The 22,699-nt window shown below is 39.9% G+C and overlaps 1 protein-coding gene across 1 annotated transcript; it reads left to right on the top strand.

Moving 5' to 3' along the window:
- The first annotated feature begins 12,515 nt into the window (after positions 1-12,515).
- On the top strand, positions 12,516-22,315 carry LOC145493258 (amyloid-beta precursor protein-like). Its single transcript, XM_081472682.1, has 9 exons — positions 12,516-12,673; positions 15,224-15,393; positions 15,556-15,659; positions 15,765-16,118; positions 16,858-17,013; positions 17,446-17,680; positions 18,389-18,581; positions 19,635-19,773; positions 20,286-22,315. The coding sequence occupies exons 1-9, from the start codon at positions 12,623-12,625 to the stop codon at positions 20,591-20,593; spliced, it is 1,710 nt and encodes a 569-aa protein (XP_081328808.1). The 5' UTR covers positions 12,516-12,622; the 3' UTR covers positions 20,594-22,315.
- The last annotated feature ends 384 nt before the right edge of the window (positions 22,316-22,699 follow it).

Raw genomic sequence — 22,699 nt, 5'->3', positions numbered from 1 at the left:
CCGTCCTCGTATCTTAAGCTCCCTAATGTGAACTATGCCGAGTGAATAAAGATGTTGCCTGGAGCACAGAGCTTGGTACGGAAAAGATCGTGCGCCAATTTGGCGGTTGTATATATTTCAGGCACTTGACTTCGCACTTCTCAATGTTCACTCGTTGTTACTATTATTTTTCCTCGCACTATACTTGCTTCCCGTTATATAAGTCCATACAAAGAGATTGCCAAATCCAAGCCTGCTGTGCAGTCAAGGATTCGTAACTCTTCATCGCAGCGCACCTATTGCATGTAAGGATAAGAGCAGGGGGGGCAAGCAGCCAGGCCTGGAACCGAGTTTCTATGATCGCCAAGAAATTTGGCCGAGCGAGACTAAGTACTGGTTGTGTAAAACAAACATGACGGACTTCCGTGAGCGAATGCGTTTGTAAAGTTTTGTAAACGTCGTGCATATTTGACGTTCAAACATCTAAGATAACGTCCCAGTTGCTCTACATCTAAATCGGACATTTTGATCGAGCCATCGAGGATAAATATCCCAACGTAAACCTGCGAGCGGGAACTCCACAGTGTGAGCCAGATTGCAGGCATGGTAGCGGTGTCCTATCAACGGGATAAATGTATTTCTATATTTCCGGACTTTCTGATGGTAAGGGTTGCTTTTCTTGAAGAGTTTAACAGCTTCGTGACCCTTTTTGTTTGCACTTAGCTAACAGGGTTAAAGCAAGTTTCATAGTAGGGACTTTAAGCAAATCGCTACGGCTGGCGCTGATACGGCTGCCGGAAGTAAATTTCCCCCAGAATGAGACACTGCGCATGTACGTCGGTTGCATCCAGCCGCGATCTCGTTCACAGAGTCTTCGTTTCCCTTGACCAGTGGTCGGAAAACGAGAGCTCTGGGAGCAACCATTTTAGGCATGCGTCATAGATGCAGACTGCGCAGTAAAGCCGGATAGGCAGAATCACCAGAATTCGGTTATTTCAAAATGGTTGCTCCCAGAGCTCTCGTTTTCCGACCGCTGGTCAAGGGGAACGAAGACTCTGGGAACGAGATCGATCCAGCCGTAGCGTGAAATCTGACTACGTGAGTCGGGATGTTTTGCCGTAGTGGCTACTACGTCAGGTTTATTTCGCTTCTCTGGCCCTTTTTAACGGACATCTCGGCATTTTAAGAATTCCATTGGATATCATATCCTTTAAAGTCAATTTAAGTCAAAGAGTGTGTCAAGGTCGACTCTCATAAGCTTGTCAATCCGTATCCTAAATTTACGATAAGTTTTGGAAAAGATGTTGGAATGGCGAAGTGAGTCAAGTGAAATATTCGTGTTGAGCACGAGGTTGTTTTTCTTCGGTTAAGTTTGCTATTAGGGTTTAGTCAAGGTGCTTTATATCCGGATAACTATACGGTGCTATTTTGCTTCTTTGAGTATTGATCTTTGTGTTCTTCACTCGATATTCTTTGAGATATTTGTCTCTGAAATTATACATTTCATCCATCAAATTGTTATGGTACAAAGTGTATGGCATTCGCTTTCCGGCTCAGAAATAGTCTGCATGTTCGTCCTAGGAAGGCGAATAACGGCCGTCGTCCTTTGAGTGAAGCCATTTGGCTTTGAGAAACTAAATAAAAGAGATTTTAAATTCCTTAGCCGATGTTTCTTTCATCTTTGTTTTTCGCTTTGCCTGCTAAACGTAAAATTTGGCAAACCACCGAGACGTACTCTCCCAGGACCTTTTCAGTCACGGCAGCCGTATTAGCACCAGCTGTAGTGATTTGCTTAAACTCCCTAGTGAGTGCAGTGGGTATGACGCTTTTCTGTTACGTTACTACAAGAGGTCTGTTTCAGTTTCAGGCAAAGCATCTGGCATTATTTATGAAAGTGAATACTGGATAGGTCCCTCGGCAGAATTGAGAATTCATCAACATCTCTTTGTTTAGAACACAATAGTTGTGTCGTTGATTGTTTTTGTTTCTTCATAATCATCCTTAGACCTATTTGTTTTGATATTCTTGACTTAACGGCTTAAATAATGGGTCCAATCAAGTCGTTAAGATGGAGAGTGTGCAGGAAGTTTGACTTTACCACCACATTTTGTGGCTCTTTCTGTAGCCCTTTCCCTGGCACTAATTTTACATGCCACCTCTCAATCAGTTTTCAAAGGGTTCATGCTCCTCTCTTGCACTAAGAATTGTCATTTGAGACAAGTGCTATTAAAGACTTCATTCATCTGACTTAATGTTAGTCTTCCTTATTGTCTTATTTAGTTATCCTTCCATTACAGGAACAGGCCACTGATAATCAACACTTAAGGCCAAATTTGATATATTAACATCCTTACTCATCTTTTTGCCTTAAAGAAATAAAACAAGCCTGATCCTATGGTTACCAGTCATTTGGTTAGCCCCTAGCCGGTGAGCCCCCAACCACAAGTCGATTAGCCCCTTACTCATGCTCAAGGTTACTGTAGAACTTCAGGGGTGCCTACGGAAAATGCTTTCTTTACACAGTGCTTTAAAGAGATAAAGACCCCCTAATAACTTGACGTTTTACAACGTTTTTAGCTCGTCGGGGTTCTTCAGTTTGTTTTTTCAAGTTTAAGGGATATTATAGTATTAATTTCAATGTGTCGGAGCTCCAGAAAGATTACCTTTTCGTTTCAATAGCAAAACTCAAAGACAAATGTTTCTGTAACTTCACGGCCGCCATGTTGTTGCCCTTCCGAGGGGCACCAACATGGCGTCTCCACAGTTTTCCGAATTCTCTTCCTCCTCCCCCATCTCCTCCCCTTTATACGCCTGCTACGCAGGCTAAGAGCCTGTTAGATTTAATTCATGTCATTAAATTTTTTTCATGTTTCTGTGCTTTGTTTGACCGGTTTATATAGCTGTTAAAGCTCAATTTTATATCTGCTTCCGCTTTATTATTCTTTTTTTAGATATGTTTGCATGGTAATAAGTTAAAAACTAAAAATGAATCCAAACATAACTTGCAAATCTTTTCGTGTAACACTTGTACGCTGTAATTAATTTGCTTGACATCGTTCCCATTTAATCACTGATAAGTTAAGAAATTGTTTTGTATAATCATCTTGGGATCAACCCATGATTTTAAAGTGGCTTCCTCTTTCGATAGTGTTTGACGTTTTAAGTTGTACTAAAAAGATGTTTAAGTTACCAAGAAAGGGTTGTTTCATTAAAGAAACCAACAAAAGGTAGAGCAATTGTATTGTAATTGAAAGCCTCGTGTCTTGGGTCTTTTAAATTGTTCCTATTCATGCTTCTTATTTTCATATTACTTCACGTCCTCTTTCATTTTTTAATTTTTACTTTACTTTATTATTATTTTTTTATGAGATTTTGCACTTTTCCTGTTTTTCTGAGGTGTTGCGGGGCTTTTTTTTTGGGGGGGGGGGGGGGTCGGGGAGCTCCGAATAAAGCGATATTTTAAAAAACTAACTTGATTTCCTTCAGTTACTTACCCAGGCCTTCACACTGGCAAAGTATGAGCAAAATCGATTTTTCCAACGTGGCCACGATTTCTTAACGAGTTGAAAGAACAAAGTGAGCAGAGTGAAGACTAAATTAATCAGGCCGGTTCATTGTTATAAAAGTAAACAAGGTAAACGAGTGGGAATTAAGAGAATCATGTGAACCGTCTGAACCATGTTAAAAATAATGAACCAAGCTAGTGAACCAAGTGAACAAGTACAATCATCAACTGAACCAGATAAATCACGTGGACAAAGCCGGGTGATCAGAGTGAAGTAAATTAACAGAACCAAGTGAACCTAGTAAACAATGCAACCCAACTGCATCATGTTACGTTAATCACGTGACGTAGAATACCCAACTGAACCAAGTGAAACAGATGAACGAAGTAATCCGAGTGAACTGACAAGGTAAACCATGTCGAAGAAGAGGACGTGAGGCAGGTCACAGTGAATGGCGCTAACCAGGTGAATTAAATGTATCAAGCGAACCATGTGAACCAAGTGAACAAAGTCCACGCGCTTTTTTTCATTTTGTCTACGTAGTCAATAGCATACACTTCACACTTGCCACACGTAACGACATAGCGACCGAAACATAACGACATAAGAAGGACGTTATGACCTTGTGCTTGCAATGCGGACATGCTGACATTATGACTAGCAACATAACAACATGAACATAACGACATAAGGAAAAAACTGATCTTTTCCTTATGTTGTTATATCTATGTCGTTATGATGTTATGTTATTATGTGAACAACATTGTCATAACAAACACAACAGGGAACCAATCAGAACGGCCTAACAATTGTTAAACCCAGTCCAACACAAGCACTATTTTCTCTGACGAGGCTGTGTTTCTGGCCGTGTGCTCTCGCTACTTCTTGTTGAAAGATCAGACGCACTCTTCTCTTCTGACATTTTGTCCCTTTTTTTCTTCGACGACGCCGTCGATCGTCGACGAAAAAAGAAAGAAACAGAATTATCGCAAATGCAACAAGTGTTTCTTCCTCCATCATTAACAGTGGCGGATCCAGACCTTGAGCTAAGGGGTAGGGAGGGTTTGCTTGCCCTGCCGGCTTTTCTTCATTCTGTGATTTTTTTTACCCAAAATAAGGTTCGGGGGGTGGGGGGGGGGGGTGGCGGACTGCCGGGCCCCTCCCCTAGATCCGCCACTGATTAAATCTTCTTTTGACCCTTGAACCTTATGTCTTGATGTCGATGTTCACATTACCGACATAAGCTGATTATGTCGTTATGTCGTCGTTTGTGTCGTTATGTCGCTAGTGTGAAACCACCGGCAAGGCTTTAACAGCATAACAGCATGAACCGATAACGAGATGAGGATAATACTGATGTTTTCCTTATATCATTATGTTTATGTCGTTATGATATTATTTTTCTGTTAAAAATGTGTGAACTACGTCGACATAACAACATAACATAACAGGAAACCAATCAGAGCGGCGCAAGAATTATCGAACCCAGTATGCCACCAGCACTATTTTCAAACGGGCGGCGACTGTGATATGACGGAGCAAGACTTAACTGGTGCAACTTGCGTAGATGAAGAAACACTAACCTAACTATAAGCTCTCTGACGAGATTATGGTACTGGCCACGTGTTAAGTTCTCCTAGCTTCTTTTGAAAGATCAAACAGACCCACTCTTTTCTTCTATCATTTTTATCCCTATGTTTTCTCCGACAACGCCGCCGTAGAAGAAAAAGAAACAAAATGGACAAAAAAGTGACAAGTGTTTTTCCTCCACTTGTGAAGTCTTCTTTTCACCTAACCCTTTGTCTTTATGTCAATGTCCACATTACCGACATAAGCGATTATGTCATTATGTCGCTAAAGTGAAACAGGCTTTATTTATATTCAATTTGCGTCGTTTGTAATATTTGCACTGAAGACGGCAGAAGTTTCTGCAGAAATATGGTTGTAAAATTTAAAATTGTCATTTCATATCTGAAACATGTTTAGAAAAGTTTAAAACGCATTTGATCACAGAAGAGCTGCTTCGTAGAGTCGTATTCTAGCCTTCATATTCATATACACTTTAAGCCAAATATTAGTTAAGGTTGCCAGGTCCTATACCTATATGCCATCATTGTCGTTTGACAGTTGTTCGGTAAATTGACGCCAAGTTATGATTGATTTCAAATGTTATGCAAATTAGGTTGGAGCCATGCCTCAATATCACGGCCAGCTAGCTAGTTAAGACCGTTTATTATTGTCGTCTCGGGGAGTTTAAAGTTTATAATAATAATAATAATAATAATAATAATAATAATAAAAAGCAAAAATTAAGAAAGAGATCCAAAAAAAGCGAAGTGACCTTTCGATTCTGACGGAAATACAGAATGGTTCAAACATCAGGGAGAGAAAAAGGAAAGAGATTGAGAAACGCTACGACATCAAAAAACCTGGGGATGTGGCAATTATCAAAGAAAAATTGAAACAACAAATACAAGCTAAGGCGCAAAGGATAAAGAGATTTGAAAAAAGAAACACACATTTCCGGCAAAATAAGATCTTCAAAGAGGACGGCAAAAAGTTCTACCGTGAACTGGGAAAGAAAAAGATTGGTGTGGATGAACCACCGCAGCCGGAAGAAGTTTTGGATTTCTGGAGTAACATCTGGGAGAAAGAAAAATCACATAACAAAGACTCTGCATGGATAAAAGGGCAAGAAGACCTGCACAAAGACCTTAAGGCCAAATCATGGAGAGCAATAAATGTCGAAGAGACCACCTGTGCTATCAACAAAAGCAGTAACTGGAAATCACCTGGAAAGGATAAAGTTTCTAATTTCTGGCTTAAACATCTTGTCAGCTTACATGAAGACCTAGCAAAAGCTTACACAAAGGTTATTGAACACCCCGAAGAAACACCAGAATGGCTTACTGAAGGTATTACATATCTACTACCAAAAACAGAAGAAACAAAAAACCCAAAGAACTATAGACCGATTACTTGTCTTCCTACGATGTATAAGATTCTGACATCCATCATAGCAGAACGAACATACACTTTCTTGAATGAACACCAGCTCCTACCATCGGAGCAAAAAGGCTGTAAGAGAGGGAGCTACGGATGCAAAGACCAACTCCTGATAAACAAGATGATTCTGGAGGACTGTAAGACCAAGAAAAAGAACCTATCCACAGCCTGGATAGACTATAAGAAAGCATTTGATAGTGTACCTCACACGTGGATAATAAAGTGCATGGAAATCTATAAGATCTGCCCTGTGACTGTCAACTTTATCGCAGAAAGCATGAAATGTTGGAAGACAACGTTACACCTCAACCACGCTGAAGGTTCAATAACATCAAGGCCTATCAATATCAAAAGTGGAATCTTTCAAGGAGACTCTCTCTCTCCACTCCTGTTTTGTCTTACCCTTGCTCCACTGAGCTCATTACTAAAGGCAACCACTTATGGGTATGAAGCCCAGGGTAGAACAATCAGCCACCTCTTTTATATGGACGACCTAAAAACATATGCAAAAAGTGACAGCCAGCAAACCGGCCTACTCAATATTGTAAAGACATTCAGCAATGATATCAAGATGGAATTCGGACTGGACAAATGCGCTAAAGCCACATTCAAAAGAGGAAAGCTGACAGAAACTTCCGATTTACAACTTGACATTGACACCTGTATCAAGGAACTAGACCAAGAGAACACATATAAATACCTTGGCGTGGATGAAGGTGATGGTATACAGCATGCCAAGATGAAAGAAAGAGTGAGGAAGGAATACTACCGCAGAGTAAGGATGGTCCTAAAAACGGAGCTCAATGCTGCCAATAGATTTGAGGCAATCAACACCTTAGCTATCCCAGTGGTGACCTACAGTTTTAACATAATCGACTGGAAGATGAGTGAAATCAAGAGGTTAGACACAAAAACAAGAAAACTACTCACCCTATCAAAAATGCATCACACAAAAGCAGATGTAGACAGACTCTACCTCCCAAGAAATGCTGGTGGTAGGGGTCTTATCCAATTAGAAGCCTCCTACAAAACAACCACGATAGGGCTCGATACATACCTAAAGAACACTGATGATGCCCTAATCGAACTAGTGCAAGAACATGATGGCAGAAAGAAATTGTACTCTATACAAAGGCAAGCAGAACAATTCAAACAAGAACTAGACCTAACAATACCAGATAAACAAGCAGAAGAAACAACCACCAAATATGCAAAGAGAACCAAACAAATGACACGAAATAAGACCCAAGAAAAATTAACAAAGCAGTGGGAGAACAAAGCCCTACATGGAAGATACCCAAAGAGAATAAAGGAGGCAGATGTTGACCACCACAAAACCAACCAGTGGCTCAAAAGCAGTGGATTGAAGGCAGAAACGGAAGGATTCATAATCGCAGCCCAAGACCAAAGCCTAGCTACCAGATCATACCATGCCAGCATTATCAAAGACGGTACTAGCCCCCTATGCAGGATGTGTAACAAATACGACGAAACAATTGACCATATCGTGTCTGGGTGTCCTGAACTTGCGAAAACAGAATATACCCACAGACACGATAAAGCAGCCGCGTATATACATTGGAAAGTCTGTCACAACTATAATATAAAGACATCAGAAAAGTGGTATGACCATGAGCCGCAAACAGTTACAGAAAACGAGGATGTCACGATATTATGGGACATGCCAATACACACAGACAGGAAAATAACAGCCAACAGACCCGATATAGTGATTAAAGACCACAAAACGAAAACTGTAAATTTATTGACATGGCAGTACCATCAGACAGAAACACATCCGTGAAAGTCAGTGAAAAACTATCCAAATATAAGGACTTGGAAATCGAAACAAGCCGAATGTGGGGCATGAGAACGGAAACGATACCAGTTATCATTGGAGCACTTGGAGCTATCAAAAAGGGACTAGGAACTTATCTTGGAAGAATTCCCGGCCAATTAAGCATCAGTGAACTACAAAAGATAACCTTGCTAGGTACAGCACACATTTTGAGGAGGGTGCTAGTATCAAGCTAAAAACTGGCTATCCCCTAGTACCCCAGGACCATGGTTTGGTCTCGGCCCTAAGGACTCTAAGCAAACATTACGTGAGGACGATAATAATAATAATAATAATAATAATAATAATAATAATAATAATAATAATAATAATAATAATAATAATAATAATAAAAACGTTTTGGAGCACCCCAGACAGTTGAACGCCCCCGAAAGGGAACCCCAGGTTGGTGGACAACTGTTTGGTGTACGTCTACCAATTTTTAAATTCAAATTCTAATTTTTTAAACAACATCAAATCTTCAAAATTTTCTATTTCCATAAATTTTACTAATCCTTTGAGAAAAACTATTTATCCCCAAATATACCCAAAAATCACTAAGAAAAATTCACAAAACAGTCCAAAACGTAGATATGCGGGATCATGAGCAGAGAGATTTTTGACTGCTTGAAACGTAAACGAGATATTTGCGTTAAAACCTTCATGTTAGCCCTCGCCGGCCTTATAAAATATTAATCGCAGGGGATAGGAACCTTGGGGAAGATTCCCATATAAAAATGACGGGGGTGGTCGTCGTACCTTTCAGGGGTTAAAAAAGAGGTCCTGGTACCCCTTAAGGCCGATTTACTTGTCGCATGCGACAAGCTTACGACAGGTCTACGACATGAATTGTTTCGTGTAAATCAAACCTACAATTCCCTTACGACTGCTACGTCAAAAAAAACTGTCGTAGGATTTTAAACCATGTTTTAAAACGCTGCGACAATCGTAGCCGAAATTGATAAAAAATGACCTATTTTGTGACAAATTTCTACTGAGTACTAGGGGACGAGGGTGAAGTTTTCTGGCGTCAAAATGGCGAACGAAGTTGTTGTTAGCCTGCGCACAGGCTCCCGGCGAAGAAGAATTCGGAGAGCAAAGCGTTCGGGCTCACCGGGAACCTGTTCGCAGGTTAAGTTGTTGTTGACTGATTCACATCAAGTCGTTTGTCGAAAAGTGCACAACGGATTAAAGCGAAAAATATCTCGTTAGAAAGAGTTTTGAAAGCGCAGGACAGCCAACCTCGTTCCCAGGGTCTTTTCCCTGGCTTGGGGGTGGGGCGCCCCACCCCCAAGCCAGGGAAAAGACCCTGGGAACGAGGTTGCAGGACAGCTAAAATATCTGTTTACCGTGTGTTAGAGCTTTTGCTCCGAAAATACCGATGCAAACGTTTGCATATTTAATTTTGTAAGTGAAAATGTCGTGCGCGTGTAAATGGTCCTTAGTCATGTCGTAGGCCTACATACATATATAACATATATACATACATACGTTTATTTGATAAGTAGGTTTAAAATAAGCAACTGTACAGCTGATGTAGACCCAGGCCTACTACTACCAAGTCTAAATAAGGCCTGTCGTAAGCCTGTCTGTTACGACAAAGTCGTACCGTGTAAATCGGCCCTTAGGGTGCTAGCCTCAAAAGGTTCACAGCTGGAGCTTTTGCGGGTGCCTTTTAGGGTATTGAGCCGAAAATATATGACAGGAGATAATTTGTTAGGCAAGAATTGGTATCCGGTTTTAGGGGCGAAAAAAAATTCGAGCCACGCCCACAAAACAGGATCTTGTTGGTACCTCTTAGGGGTTCTTTTTTTTTTTCTTCTCTTAGGGGTTCACGCCCATAAAACAAGATTTTGTTGGCACCTCTTAGGGGTTCTTTTCAAAATTTCCGACGAGTACCCCCGTCTTTTTTATATTGGATTTCGTAATTCCCCCCGGATAAGAGCAAGCCAAAACACAACGAGGTGGGGCTGGGGTCTAGTGTTTTGCCTTTGTCAACTGAGGTGTGCTTCGCGTACATTACTTTTATGGAGTAGCGGTTACCGTATAATGAGTTCCAAATGGATGATATGCTTGTCGTTGCCATAGAGTAAAAGAGTTTCGAGACAGGAGTCAACACCAACTTATTAACCCTGCTCCTATCTCAAGACTCTTCAACTCACTTGGGCCGTTTGTCAACTATACACAATCGTCCCTGTTTTCTTTGACGTCACTCCTCATCTCCTCTTTCTGCCGGATCGGGATTGGTTTCCTGACTTGTTTGTGATCCCTTTTCTAAACCCTTGACATTTTTTTTCTACAGTGAAACTTGCATTAAGCGGACCCCATATTGAGTGGACACCAGCTTGAATCCCAAAATTTTCCTCCTACATTTACTGTAAAATGAACCGGGATTCAGCGGACACCTCTGTTAACAGGACGCAGACAACAATATTAAGCCATTGTTGCACAAAATCTGCAATAAGCGGACGCTTCAAGGGTTTTCTGCTTCTAAAAGCTCAGCTCAGACTCCTTTAACATTGTTCAGCGATATCGTTTCAAAGCTGAATAAACTATTCCAGATTGATGCAGTGACTGACTGATCATTGTGCTATGTTCAGCCTTTGATCGTACACTGTGTTACGCTGGTTACAAAAGGCTTAACAATTAACTATGATTGCACAATATGCTAGAACCTGTTTAGAGCGGACACCCTGTATTAAGCGGACGCTAGTGAGGTTACCAAGGGTGTCCGCTTAATACAGGTTTCACTGTATTGAGTAGCCTGTGTCAGTTAAAACACTAAGGGAGAATTTGCCGTTATACATGTAGATGTGTCTGTTCAAAATATTTTGTTTCCCTTGCCTTTTTCTATACTCAGTTAGGTTAAGCCATATCATGGTACCCTTTTCTACAAGTATATACCTCAAGCATTGAATGTTACGGTACCCCTTTCGAGGGGAGCTTTCCAGCCCATTCCACTTTAATTTTTGGTCATCCCCTTACAATCCCGGGGGGCGTTCAGGAACCCTTTTGTCGGCGGCCTCATACAAACGCTGGATTCCTGTCTTTCCACGCATACGTAAGCACCAGTTTCAACAGGTACTGTACCCAGGTGCGTATTTGCATTTGTGTTTATGTTAACACAGTAGCACGTGTACTGTACCCTTGCGTTTGCTTATCATGCGTGAGAAATAAGCCTAGAACGATAATTTGGCCTGCTGCTGTTGTTCGTAATATCCGGTGTCAAAGCAAGTTTAGAAAAGTTTGAAGCGCATAGTTTGAGCTGTTTTGCGCGTCGCATTCTAGCGTTAATTTTAAAAGGTTTACCGCGCGCAAAGCTATGTAGCCTATGCAGCTAGAATGTCTCACTGTTGCAGCCGCAGCTGCTAAAATATAAGTCCGCTACCAAAACTGGGCCATAAACCTGAAATTAAGCCGACCTTCTGGTCGTAAATATATACCTTGGGCTTATCATGAAAACGTTTATGGTAAATCGACTGAAACTGCATTAAGATGATGGACCACGAGTTCTAGTTACAATATTCTTCTTCAGTTCTTACGGAACCGATAGATTAAGGCATGCCGTAAATGCTGAGACTAAAAAGGCACATATTGATATTTTTAGTCTTCGGTTCAATTTGAATTTCAAGAGCCCCTTGGTTGAGTGGCAATCCCCCAAATGTTAGACATTTCCTGTCTTTCTGAGTTGTCAGAAGATATGTTAATTTTTTCGCGCTAGGACAACCTGTTCCGGCTAACTCTCTTTTCTGCAAAAAAAAAAATGTCGCTTGTTGTAATTTTATTAATTATTATTTTTATTACTTTAAGTTCTCTGTGACACAAGGATGTCATAGAGGTAAAATAAGTCCCGATGTCTTCTTCTTTAGTTAAATTTCTTTGCGCAGACTGGAGGAGGTAAGGCGCGTCACAAAAGAGCCGACTTCCTGCACACGAGCAATATTTGTAGAGAATAAAGCAATTTATAAAGCCGTCAGTGACGACAGCGCCAAATTGGAAGTAGAGTTCTGAACACATGAATAAATTAGCATTTAGGATGCAATATATCTGGCGGCGTATTTGGGCAGTCACAAAGAAACCGCAGCAAAAACCGCCAACAACGCCAAATATCTCTCCCAGCAACCAATCAGATCACCGCGAACTATTGTCATGCAAATATACCCTTATTTGCATATCACGTGACCACATCTATTTCGCAGTCCGTGCATGTTCTGTGGTTCAGAGAGGTTTATCAGCCATTTTGAGTTTTGTTTTCGATTTTAACTGAGGTTTTGAAGTACATTACGACTCCGAGATGAAGTGGAGTTTTCTGGAAACGATTTTTGTGTTTATAGCCTTCCTACGGGTGAGTATTTTTGAGTTAATATTTCGTTCGCATCGAATTTAGGGGCCACAAAACGCTGACGCAAACAGTTGTAATGGAAAAACGAGATTTGGGTGATTATCGCAAAGAAACGTCGCTTTGGCGTTTGTCGCTCGAAACGGGACAAACAGTTCCATGAAAAGCGTTATTTAAGAGTCGGGGATTGTTATTCGAACAATTTAGCCCGTTTCAAAGCTAAATTTAGGCTGTATTTTTTAGTCTATATCAAGCTTTAATGTTCCCGTTTTCCTTTGCTGCCCGAGGCAAATATAAATCGCTCGGTACCTTCCCTTCGCTTCAGTCAGTGCGTAATGTTCTTCCAACCAAGGTCACTTTGAGGGACGAATGGTGAATGTTCTAAGCGATGTCAAGTTTTTGAATTCCATTTTGAGAAAAGAGGATTTTTGAATCAACTTTATAAGCTTACAACTGACGCATGTTTGTCCTCTCCAGTGCAGTGTCGAAAGTTGTAGGATACTGTTAATATCAAGCTAAATACACATTGCTGAAATATAACCTGACTAGTTTGTAAATAGCTACATGCGGGCGGAAAGATTGAATTGAAAGTCTCTGATTGGGAGCGAAAAATTTGTGCTCGTCCTAAGCTAATTGTGTTTACATTCAGTCGGCCCGTATGTCGTGTATCATATTACACTTCTACACCATTTTCAAACATCGCCTTCAAAAAGCGCGCATTTTTAGTCTTATATCGAATCAGTAATATTGCCTGGTGAAAAATAATAAAACCCAGTAGCATCTAAGGCTTAGTTGGTTTAGAACTTCAAATGAAATTCAAGACAAAACATTTTTGATAGTATAGACTGAAGATGTACAGTTAGATGTTGAACAAGACTTTTCTAATTTTTTTTTTTGTTACAAGTATGCAGTTAAAAACGATACCCACAAATATATTTTACCCAAATCATTTTCCAAGTCAGTCCTGTATACAATATTTAATATCTTCCGACGAAGTAAATTGAGTAGTTTGTATGCATTTCCATGTACCAGTTTCATGTAGAACTTGACATTGAGTTGTCAAAATAAAAATGAATACATAATTTTTCGGCTTATTAAGACTGAAGGCATTACATATCAAACAGGATTGTATGTCTGTCATAGTTTCTTTCACTTTAGATTGATCATATATCAGGTGATATTGATTTTGTTCCTTTTTACAGTTATTCTGAAGTCTTGCAGTCCATACATATACATCCAATAATAGATATGTTGGAAAATCATAAATCACCTAGCTAACATGTTGTCTTGTGTAACAAACATTGGTTGGTTTATTCATGAATGCTGTGTGGTTCAGGTTTTTGTTGGCATTAATTTTATGCTTCTTCATTATTTTGTCTGAATATTTGAGATCAGTTTAATGTGTTTGCCAGTTGGATGTATTTAGAGAATTGAGTCCTGCAGTGTTTATGCATGCAAACTTCATCTTTATAGGCTAAAGTATGTTTACAGCATGTTTTATTATTAACGTTTAAAGTTCATTCTTAATTTTAAGACTGTGTCCAGTTAATTAACTCTCTAAAGTCATAGGTGCGAATATGAGGTGTGAAGCTATTGATAGAAACTGAATGAGGAAAATCTTGCTACAATCCAAACAGCAATAATAATTATTACTATTTTATTTTTAGGGTTCAACATTACTCTGCAATGCCCTCAACATCCCCTGGTGTTATTTTGTTTTGGGCTGTAATAAATTATTGATCTGAGTTCCATCCCTTTTAATTATTTGTGTTTTTCACAAACTTTCTTTTCAATGCAGCATGTATATATGTACATGTAGGAAAGTCTATGAAAGTTTGTTTGGCGCAGTTTTCATTTCAGCTGCAGTAGCAGTCTAGTTTGCAAAATTTGCATAACAGTAGTTGGGTGTCTGCTATTGTGAATGCTGATATTTGGGATCTTGCTGTTAGATCTTTCCACAATTCTGAGAGCATCAGCAAGTCACATTTACTATTCATTTATCTTGAGAATGTTGCAAACCAGAGACTTCTTCAATCTCCAATTTGTAAACTTTTAAGTATTCTCTTTAGCTAATCATACATACATGAATATTGCACCAGAAGTCGTGCATGTAGTTTAAATAACAAACTGTAACTTTTATCTCAAAATAGTGTTTCTTAAAGCAAGCCAAAGATTTCTCTGAGTTCTTTTTCAAATTTTAGAGAGTCTGGACACATTAATTTCTTAATATTGACCAGGTTCAGATAGTGAAGAAAAGAGTTTTGTTTTTCTCTCCTTTTACAAACATATTTTTCCTCTTTGAGCAATTCTAGCCTTTTATTGAAAGTCCTGAGTGTATGTCTGGTACAGATGCATGCACAATCAGTTTCCATTGGAAAGGTTGATTAAAATTTGAAGGAGCTTTTTGGTTAGATTTGAAGCTAGAAACTACATGCAGTAACTGGCACGGAAATTAAGCTAAGGCTGAATCAGTTTGTTTTTAACCAATCCACAAAGAGGCTCGAATTCCCTTCTTTTTGAGCAGCATTTAATATATTTGGCTTGGCTTTGTTACAGGTTGGTAGTGCTCTTGTGGAATCTAACCTCAATGATGACCTGGATTACGATCCCCAAGTAGCTATCAGTTGTGATAAAGTGACACGGCATGTCGATGTCAACACTGGAGACTGGATTGCAGACAAAAATTCCACCAGGCTTTGTACTACTGACAAGACTAAAATCTTGGAGTAAGAACTGTGGATTTGACATCATCATCATCATCATCATCATTATTATTGCTATTTTTATTATTGTTTATTTATTTATTTATTTATTTTTTTGAGGAATTAAGTGGCATGTTTGAGTGAAATTGGAAATGGATTTGATTTCAAAATTCTCTTTTTTAATAGGTACTGTAACGCTATCTACCCTTCAAAGGATGTCAGGAATGTTGTTGAAGCCAACAATCGCGTTTTGGTGGACAATAGTTTGGTTACTCCATATCGCTGTCTTGGTGAGTTGTGTACAGGCAAATTGTTCAACCAAATTTGCAAAATGCTTGGCCTTTCAAATGACAATGTGTGTCATTGATTGATGTTGTACTATGCTTTTTCACCAGTGGGCAATTTTGAGTCTGATGCCTTGTTGGTGCCTCCAAGATGTCGCTTTGAGCACATGCATTTCAACACTGACTGCCAAACTCACGACCAGTGGCGTGAACGAGCCTCGAAGAAGTGTAACAATGAGGGCATGGTCGTGAAGGACTATGGTGTCCTAATTCCATGTGGTGTGGGAACATTCACTGGCGTGGAGTTTGTTTGCTGCCCTAATGATGCCAGTGAGAATGGCACTGATGCTGTCAAGATTGTCCCTGTTTCAGAAGCTGCAAGTACTTCTGAACCAATGAGTGTCTTAGAGCACTTGAAGGTGGAGATTAGCAAGTTTGCAAAGCATGTGGAAGGAAGTTCTGTTGGTATGTTTCTTTTATTGTTTTAGAGCTTGTTCAAGGATGAATAACATGTTTTGTTCTAGACTGCTGCAATAAATACTCTGCAGGACTGATAAATAAATGTTTTCACTAGATACTGTAGTTCTGTAACTTGCATGGCAAGCTTTCAAACACATACGGCAGGTGTACAGGTAGTTATCTTTAATTTTAACCTTTATGGCAGGTATGTATAATCTAGGACAGGTTTCAACATTGTGCAACAGAGCTGGTTAGTGACATGTCAGATTCTACTAGCCAAAATGAAGTAACCACAGGTCATATCTTATAATCTCAAGACATGACTTGTGGAAAATCTGGCAGTTGTTTTATTTTAAATGTCTCGCTACAGCTAACAAGTTCTTGATTTATAACTTCTTTCTGTCATAAGAGAGGTTAAACTGAATTAATTTTGATTTTGAGTCATAGACTTTTGTATTTTCCAGTTTGTTCAACTTTTAGATAATTTTTGATGATGCAAATGAGAGCTTCATGAAAATGTGTGCTGAGCCTGATTTTCATCAAGTATCATAAAATTGTATTGCTATTTTTCGCGAGCCAAAGAGGCTGGTCGAAATACAAAATGTACACGTACAAGCCAAATCTGATATTTACAACTATTACATCTACTGTGAGTCTTGATCACCGTGGCATGCACGATGTACATGCTGGTCACAGTTTGACTTGAGAGTTCTTTCATTTATTAATGTCTTGTTGACTTCTGTAGGCTGTGACAGAAAGAAGTATCATGATCTCCGTGACAAACTGGAGAACGCTCATCGTGGGAAAGTTAAGACACTGATTGAACACTGGGAGCAGGCTGAGAAGCGCTACAAGCTGCTGAAAGCTAGTGATGAAGATCAGGCAGCTAGTTCAATATCTGGTGAGCTTTTCTTTCTTGCTATCTTAATTTGTTTTCATCCTTGTTTTTGTTTTATGCTTTAGAAAAAGTCATTTCTTTTCTTGCAGTGTGGTTTACAAGTCCCTTAATAGTTGTTAATTGCTATTAGAGATTTAATGATAAGTACTGTGACTTGAGTTCGCATTGTAATGCTGTAATATTGACAAGCACACTAAGTTGAGAATAAAGAAAATCCTTAACCTGTGCTCCTCCCTAAAGACATCTTGATGGGTAGGCAACACGCATCAGAAATTACATTTGCAGTGTTTGCATGGGAATCCAATAGCAAAAAAAGTTTCATAAAAATCTAATTCCGAATAATTTATGAATAGCAAAGTTAAGACACTAGGCTTCACAGTTGAACCTTCCATAATGGGACACCCTTACTCTATTTCTCTTATTGTTTACTTGCAGAAGAACTTGAGAACTTCAAGAAGTCACTGAACACATATGATGAGCAGGCCAAGCTGGAACGTGCCCGACTGAAAGAGGAACATCATCAGTGTATGCAGATTGACCTGAATGATAAGAAGAATCAAGCATTGCGTGACTTTGTTGCTGCCCTGCAGGAGGTGCCCAGAAATGGTAACAAGATTCTGGAAGCAGAGCAGCGCTTTGTAAGAACATGCACTCAGGATCGCTTGCATAAGTAAGTTGGGGATTACACATAAAAAGATATTCATCGAAGACAATTTGTCATTGTGGCATTGTAAGTACATTTACTTTCTCTGTTTGAATGAGTGTCATAAATAAGATACAGCAGTCAGACCGGTAATATGCCTTGTGAGAAGAAAATAAAAGATGTTTATAACTTGGGCACTTAATAAGAATTATTTACCACTGAAAGAGCCTCCTGGCTCTTGAGATGCAAAGGGTGAAATTCACTGAAAAAAAAATATATACATATATTTCTAAAAAAACTGGAGAAGAACACAGGCAATTTTTCCTATTTAGGGTGGACAAGGAATCTTTCTTTTTTGTGCAAGCAGTTGAGAGGCCAGGCAATCTTAATATTGTGTCCAGCTTCGTGTAATTAGATCAGGTCTTCAGACAATTTGTTGTCACAAAGTGTGGTGGTACATGTACATTTAAACAAGGGTAACACTAATTGATTACATGAAACAAAGTCTTTGTAAATTATTCCATTACATGAAATACACTAGAATAAAAACACAACAATTTCACTGTGTACCAGCAAGTTAATTTTTTGCACCCAGGGTACATCATGTTGTTAATTATACAAATGTAGATCGACAGTTCCTGTTCGAGATTCTTACACTTAATTTCTTGTTTCACAAGCTCAGTAATTTGTTTTGAATCGTTTGTACTAAGTGATGACTGTACTGTGACATTTCAGCTTACGCTACTTTGAGTACATGCAGAAGCACCACCCAGAGAAGGCCGAAGAATCAAGGGAGGCACTGCAAAACCACCTCAAGAACATCAATAACCTAGTCAATGAGTCTATGATTCTGCTGTACAAACTTCCCGAGATCGCTCGTCAATTCCAGATTGATTTACCTGACTGGATTCCAAAACCACCTGCCTTGGTAAATAATGAAATTCAGTACAGTTCATTAATTATACATTAGATAATATTTTCAGATGTCTTATTAAAAAGTTTTTCATAGGGCATCACCGCATGTATGTTTCTAAGACCCAACGGGACTCGTTGAGAATGAGAAACCATTTCTGCAAACATTATCTTTAAAACCACAAATAAGGGATTTGTTATTTCGACTACTCTATTTTCCCGTTACTGTATTATAGGATCTGCTTCCTCAAAATTTGTTGTATTTTCCTAGTGCAGCGTAACTGATGTCATAAAGTTTTATTCTAAATCATTGTTTTAATGTCTCTCCATTCGGATATTAAGTTGCTACAATGTAATTTAGAAAACAGTCCTAAGAAAATACGTGCTGATTGGTTAAAAATCGTGTTTCTATAACTCGATGGAAACACAGAACTAGCACGAGCTGCTGACGTAATGATGGCACGAGCAAAGAGAATGTACACTTTGATAATCAAAGCTAACAAATTGTTTTCCTCTTTTTCGTCGCGGTATTTTCTAAAAGAAATAGAAAACATGTTCTCTGTGTTTCTATCGAGTTATAGAAACACTCGAGAAAGTTTGGGAAAACTCGAAAAAGCCGTGGAAACACTCGCCTGCGGCTCGTGTTCCCTCGGCATTTCTCGTTCTCCCAAACTTCCACTCGTGTTTCTGTAACTCGATAGAAACACGGCACTTGTTTTCTATTTCTTAAATTGCACAACAGTTTGCATGTTATTCTTAATCAATATTTATAATCGTGGTTATCTGACCCCACAGATTGTTAAATAGCAAATACGTGTAAGATAAATCTTGAAGTAAAACAGACATCAAAATGGCAGCTCTTGTGGGACATTGTACACAAAGTATGAAGCACTAAAATGTCAAGACAGCTGGATGTATCCCTCAGTCCTTAAGGGTAGCTACATGTACATGTACAAGTACACAGGTATTTTTTGTTCGCATTTCATGAAAGGGGGATTGTGGGGATAACCCACTGCTTATACTATGCGCCTAAATGTATGCTTATTCTCATTATTTTGTTCATGAACAGCCAACAGAGGCACCAACAGTGGAGAAAAGCTCAGCTGCGAAGGACCCTACAGACCCACCAAGTCAACCAGAAGATAAAACAGGTGCAACAGGTTTACCCTCTGCAGATGACAAGGAGGAGGAAGACCTGAAACCTTCAGGTGAGTTCATGGCGGTAATTCTAAAATTCATAAGCAGGCCTGCTGTTAGTAACCAGCAGCCAGTTACTATGTGAGAGTCATGAAGGGTAAATCTTGGAATTCATTTGCGGATTTATGAGACTTAAAATGGCATATCCCAGTCTCCAAAACCCGCTTACAATATATCTTGGTAAAGATTAATTAAGTCAAGCAGGTCATTCTGGATTACGCATTTAAATGACTCTCATCCGCGGCGGAAACGGCGGGAAAATATTTTCCTCTCCCGCTTTAACTTTCTCTAGCCCCCACTAACTGTCCTTGGGTCTCCGAGGATGGAGGATACTTTACACTTGACCTGGTCTTAAAAATGTAATAAAAATGGTTAGGAAAACACCGATCCAAATGATGACAGCGACTGCAGAGAATGGATGGATGGTCACAGTGGACATATCAAACCCTTCTGCTCGCAGAGTTTTAACAAAAAGGTGAACAAAATTGTTTTGCTGATCTGTCTTGTTCTGGCTTTACTGCAGGTGCATTTGCTGCTAGGAAGATGGACGATGATGATGATCCTGAAGACGTGTCTGAGAACGAGGAAGCGGTGTTCAGGAAGTCCCACTCACGGGCCACTTTCTCTGCCGTCATTGGACTCAGCTGCGGGGCCCTTGTCATCATGATCATCATTGTGGTTGCCATGGCCATGCGCCGGCCGCGCCCTAACAACAACACCAAGACGGTGCTTGTCGACACGGACACCGAGGGTGCATCAGAAAAGAGCCACCTTGTCAACATGCAGGAGAATGGCTATGAGAATCCCACTTACAAGTTTTACGATTACTGAACATAACTGGCTACCAGTTGCGCTTACTAGAAGGAATTTGCGAAATTCTCGTAGCTGGTGTTAGACTTGTTTTCATTAACATCTTTGATAAGTGATGACCGATTTTTGACTTGACTGCGTTCGAGATTCACTGATTGTATTTATATATGATGTATTTTGGTAGATGATGTAGCAGGGCCTTTCAGAGCACGAGTGAAGGGTATTTAGTACTTACAAGGCGAAGTAACTTTTTATAACCATAATCTTTCTCCAAGGCTATTTCACGGGAGGGTTTCGTTTTAAAAGCAAAGAGCTACTTGACTTCCAGGCAATAATGGACTCGTCTTTTCTTATCGGCGCGTTAAACTTGTTCCCGTGGTTTCCACGTTGACTGGCATCTGCACCTGTACTACAATTATTAAATACGATTCACTTTGCCAAGGTTAGATTGCGCGTCCAGCTTTTCTCCATGTTCGGCATAGAAGTCAGCTACACAAAGTCGTTCTTTGCAATTTGATGAATGAAACCCTCTCATGTTAATGTCTGGTTGCAGATTTTATAGCTGTAGTCTGGGGTGTAAAGAAAATAGATGTAGCAATATTTAAACCCAGTGCTTTCTTTGAAAACGTAACCGCAGTATTTATTGGGCAGAAAGCCGTGAGAAAATTCGTAAGTTGTCTTTCATCCCGTCAACGGCTGCGGCGCCAGCTTTCTGTGTAGTGTGTAGGCCCCATTTACAGCCGCGTGGCGAAAGTGACCCGCGTTAGGAACGCGTTTCGAACGCGGAGTAGTGAAAATCAAGCCCCCGAGCCAGCTCCAACGGCTAGCCGTAGTATGGTGTCTGCGTAAAGAGGGAGATGAGTACCTATAGAAGAACGATAGAGACCTATCTGAGAGGTGCCTTGTTTATCGAAGAGAGAGTTGTTGACTCGCCAATGTGCGCATAAACGAGATCGACGCTGTCGGATTTGCTGTATTCTACAGTCGACATCGGCATTCGTATCATCAGCATAAACAACATCAAGAGCAGCAACAACAACAACAACAGCAACAGCATCAAGTGCATGAACATTGACAACAACAGCAGCAGCATCGTCAACTTCAACAAACTATAACAACAGCAGCAGAAACAACGGCGAGTAAAACAACATCAAAATCATTACCCGTAGAAGCAGCAGCATGATCAGCGACAAAAAACCAATGACAGCAGCAGTATCAACAACAGCAACAACAAGAGCAGAAACGACAGCACGACTTAGAACATCAAAATCATTACCCGTAGAAGCAGCAGCATAATCAGCCACTAAAACCAACAACAGCAGCAGCAGCAACAACAACAACAACAACAACAACAGGAGCGGAAACGTATTATCATCAGTCATCATCATCAACAGCCGCCGCCGCCGCAGCAGCAGAAGCAGTAGCAGCAGCAGTAACACCACCACCACCACCACCAACAACAACAAACAGCAGCAGCAGCGTCAGCTACAAAAAAAAAACAGCTAGTAGTCTCGTCTCTTCGTGTTATGCTAACAGCAGATACTACAACTGTAAGCACCTTTGATTGTTTTTCGACCTTTTAAATACTTACAATAAATCATTAATTTCTATAAGCATAAAAATTAATACTTGTAAAATTGTGCAGCGTGCTGTACTCCAAGAAACAAACGTTCCAAGGGGCCTTGAAAGTTGTAAAGCACAGGGATTTGGCTAATAAAGATTGCATTTTAGTACCTTAATTTTGTGTGGACGGGTCTCCATCGAAACGAGATCTGTTTTTTTTTTTTTTTTGGATAAACGGTTCGTTCCCTGAGCTGCTCGATTACAGCTACTTCAGAAGGCCTCGTTCGATATATCTGTATTGTAACGTTGCTGAGGCTTTCAGGACAAAACTGCAATTCGTTCAAGTTTCCTTTGTCTCTAAGGAGGGGTGACCCCGGGCTGAAATTCGTCATGTTATCAGCTACGAGTGGAAAATGTAATGTATCCTTGCTAACACTTCGCGTGCAAAAATACAAATTTGTAGATTTTGCATACACCGATGTTCAAAAATTCCAGTAATACCTATCGGTCTTGTGGCGTACGTTTTACGGCTTTCATCACACAACGTAACTTGAAGTAACTGTA

Source organism: Orbicella franksi, chromosome 7 (genome assembly GCF_964199315.1).
Source record: "Orbicella franksi chromosome 7, jaOrbFran1.1, whole genome shotgun sequence".
Classification (NCBI taxonomy): Eukaryota; Metazoa; Cnidaria; class Anthozoa; order Scleractinia; family Merulinidae; genus Orbicella; species Orbicella franksi.
Note: the sequence above shows the minus strand (reverse complement) of the source record. Positions and strands in the feature narration are given on the sequence as shown.

What these genes read in the sequence shown, in the direction of transcription:
- LOC145493258 (XM_081472682.1), top strand. Translation starts at nt 12,623, where the DNA reads ATGAAGTGGAGTTTTCTGGAAACGATTTTTGTGTTTATAGCCTTCCTA. An exon ending in TGTTTATAGCCTTCCTACGG is followed by an intron (nt 12,674 to 15,223) that starts GTGAGTATTTTT and finishes GCTTTGTTACAG; the next exon opens with GTTGGTAGTGCTCTTGTGGA. An exon ending in GACAAGACTAAAATCTTGGA is followed by an intron (nt 15,394 to 15,555) that starts GTAAGAACTGTG and finishes CTTTTTTAATAG; the next exon opens with GTACTGTAACGCTATCTACC.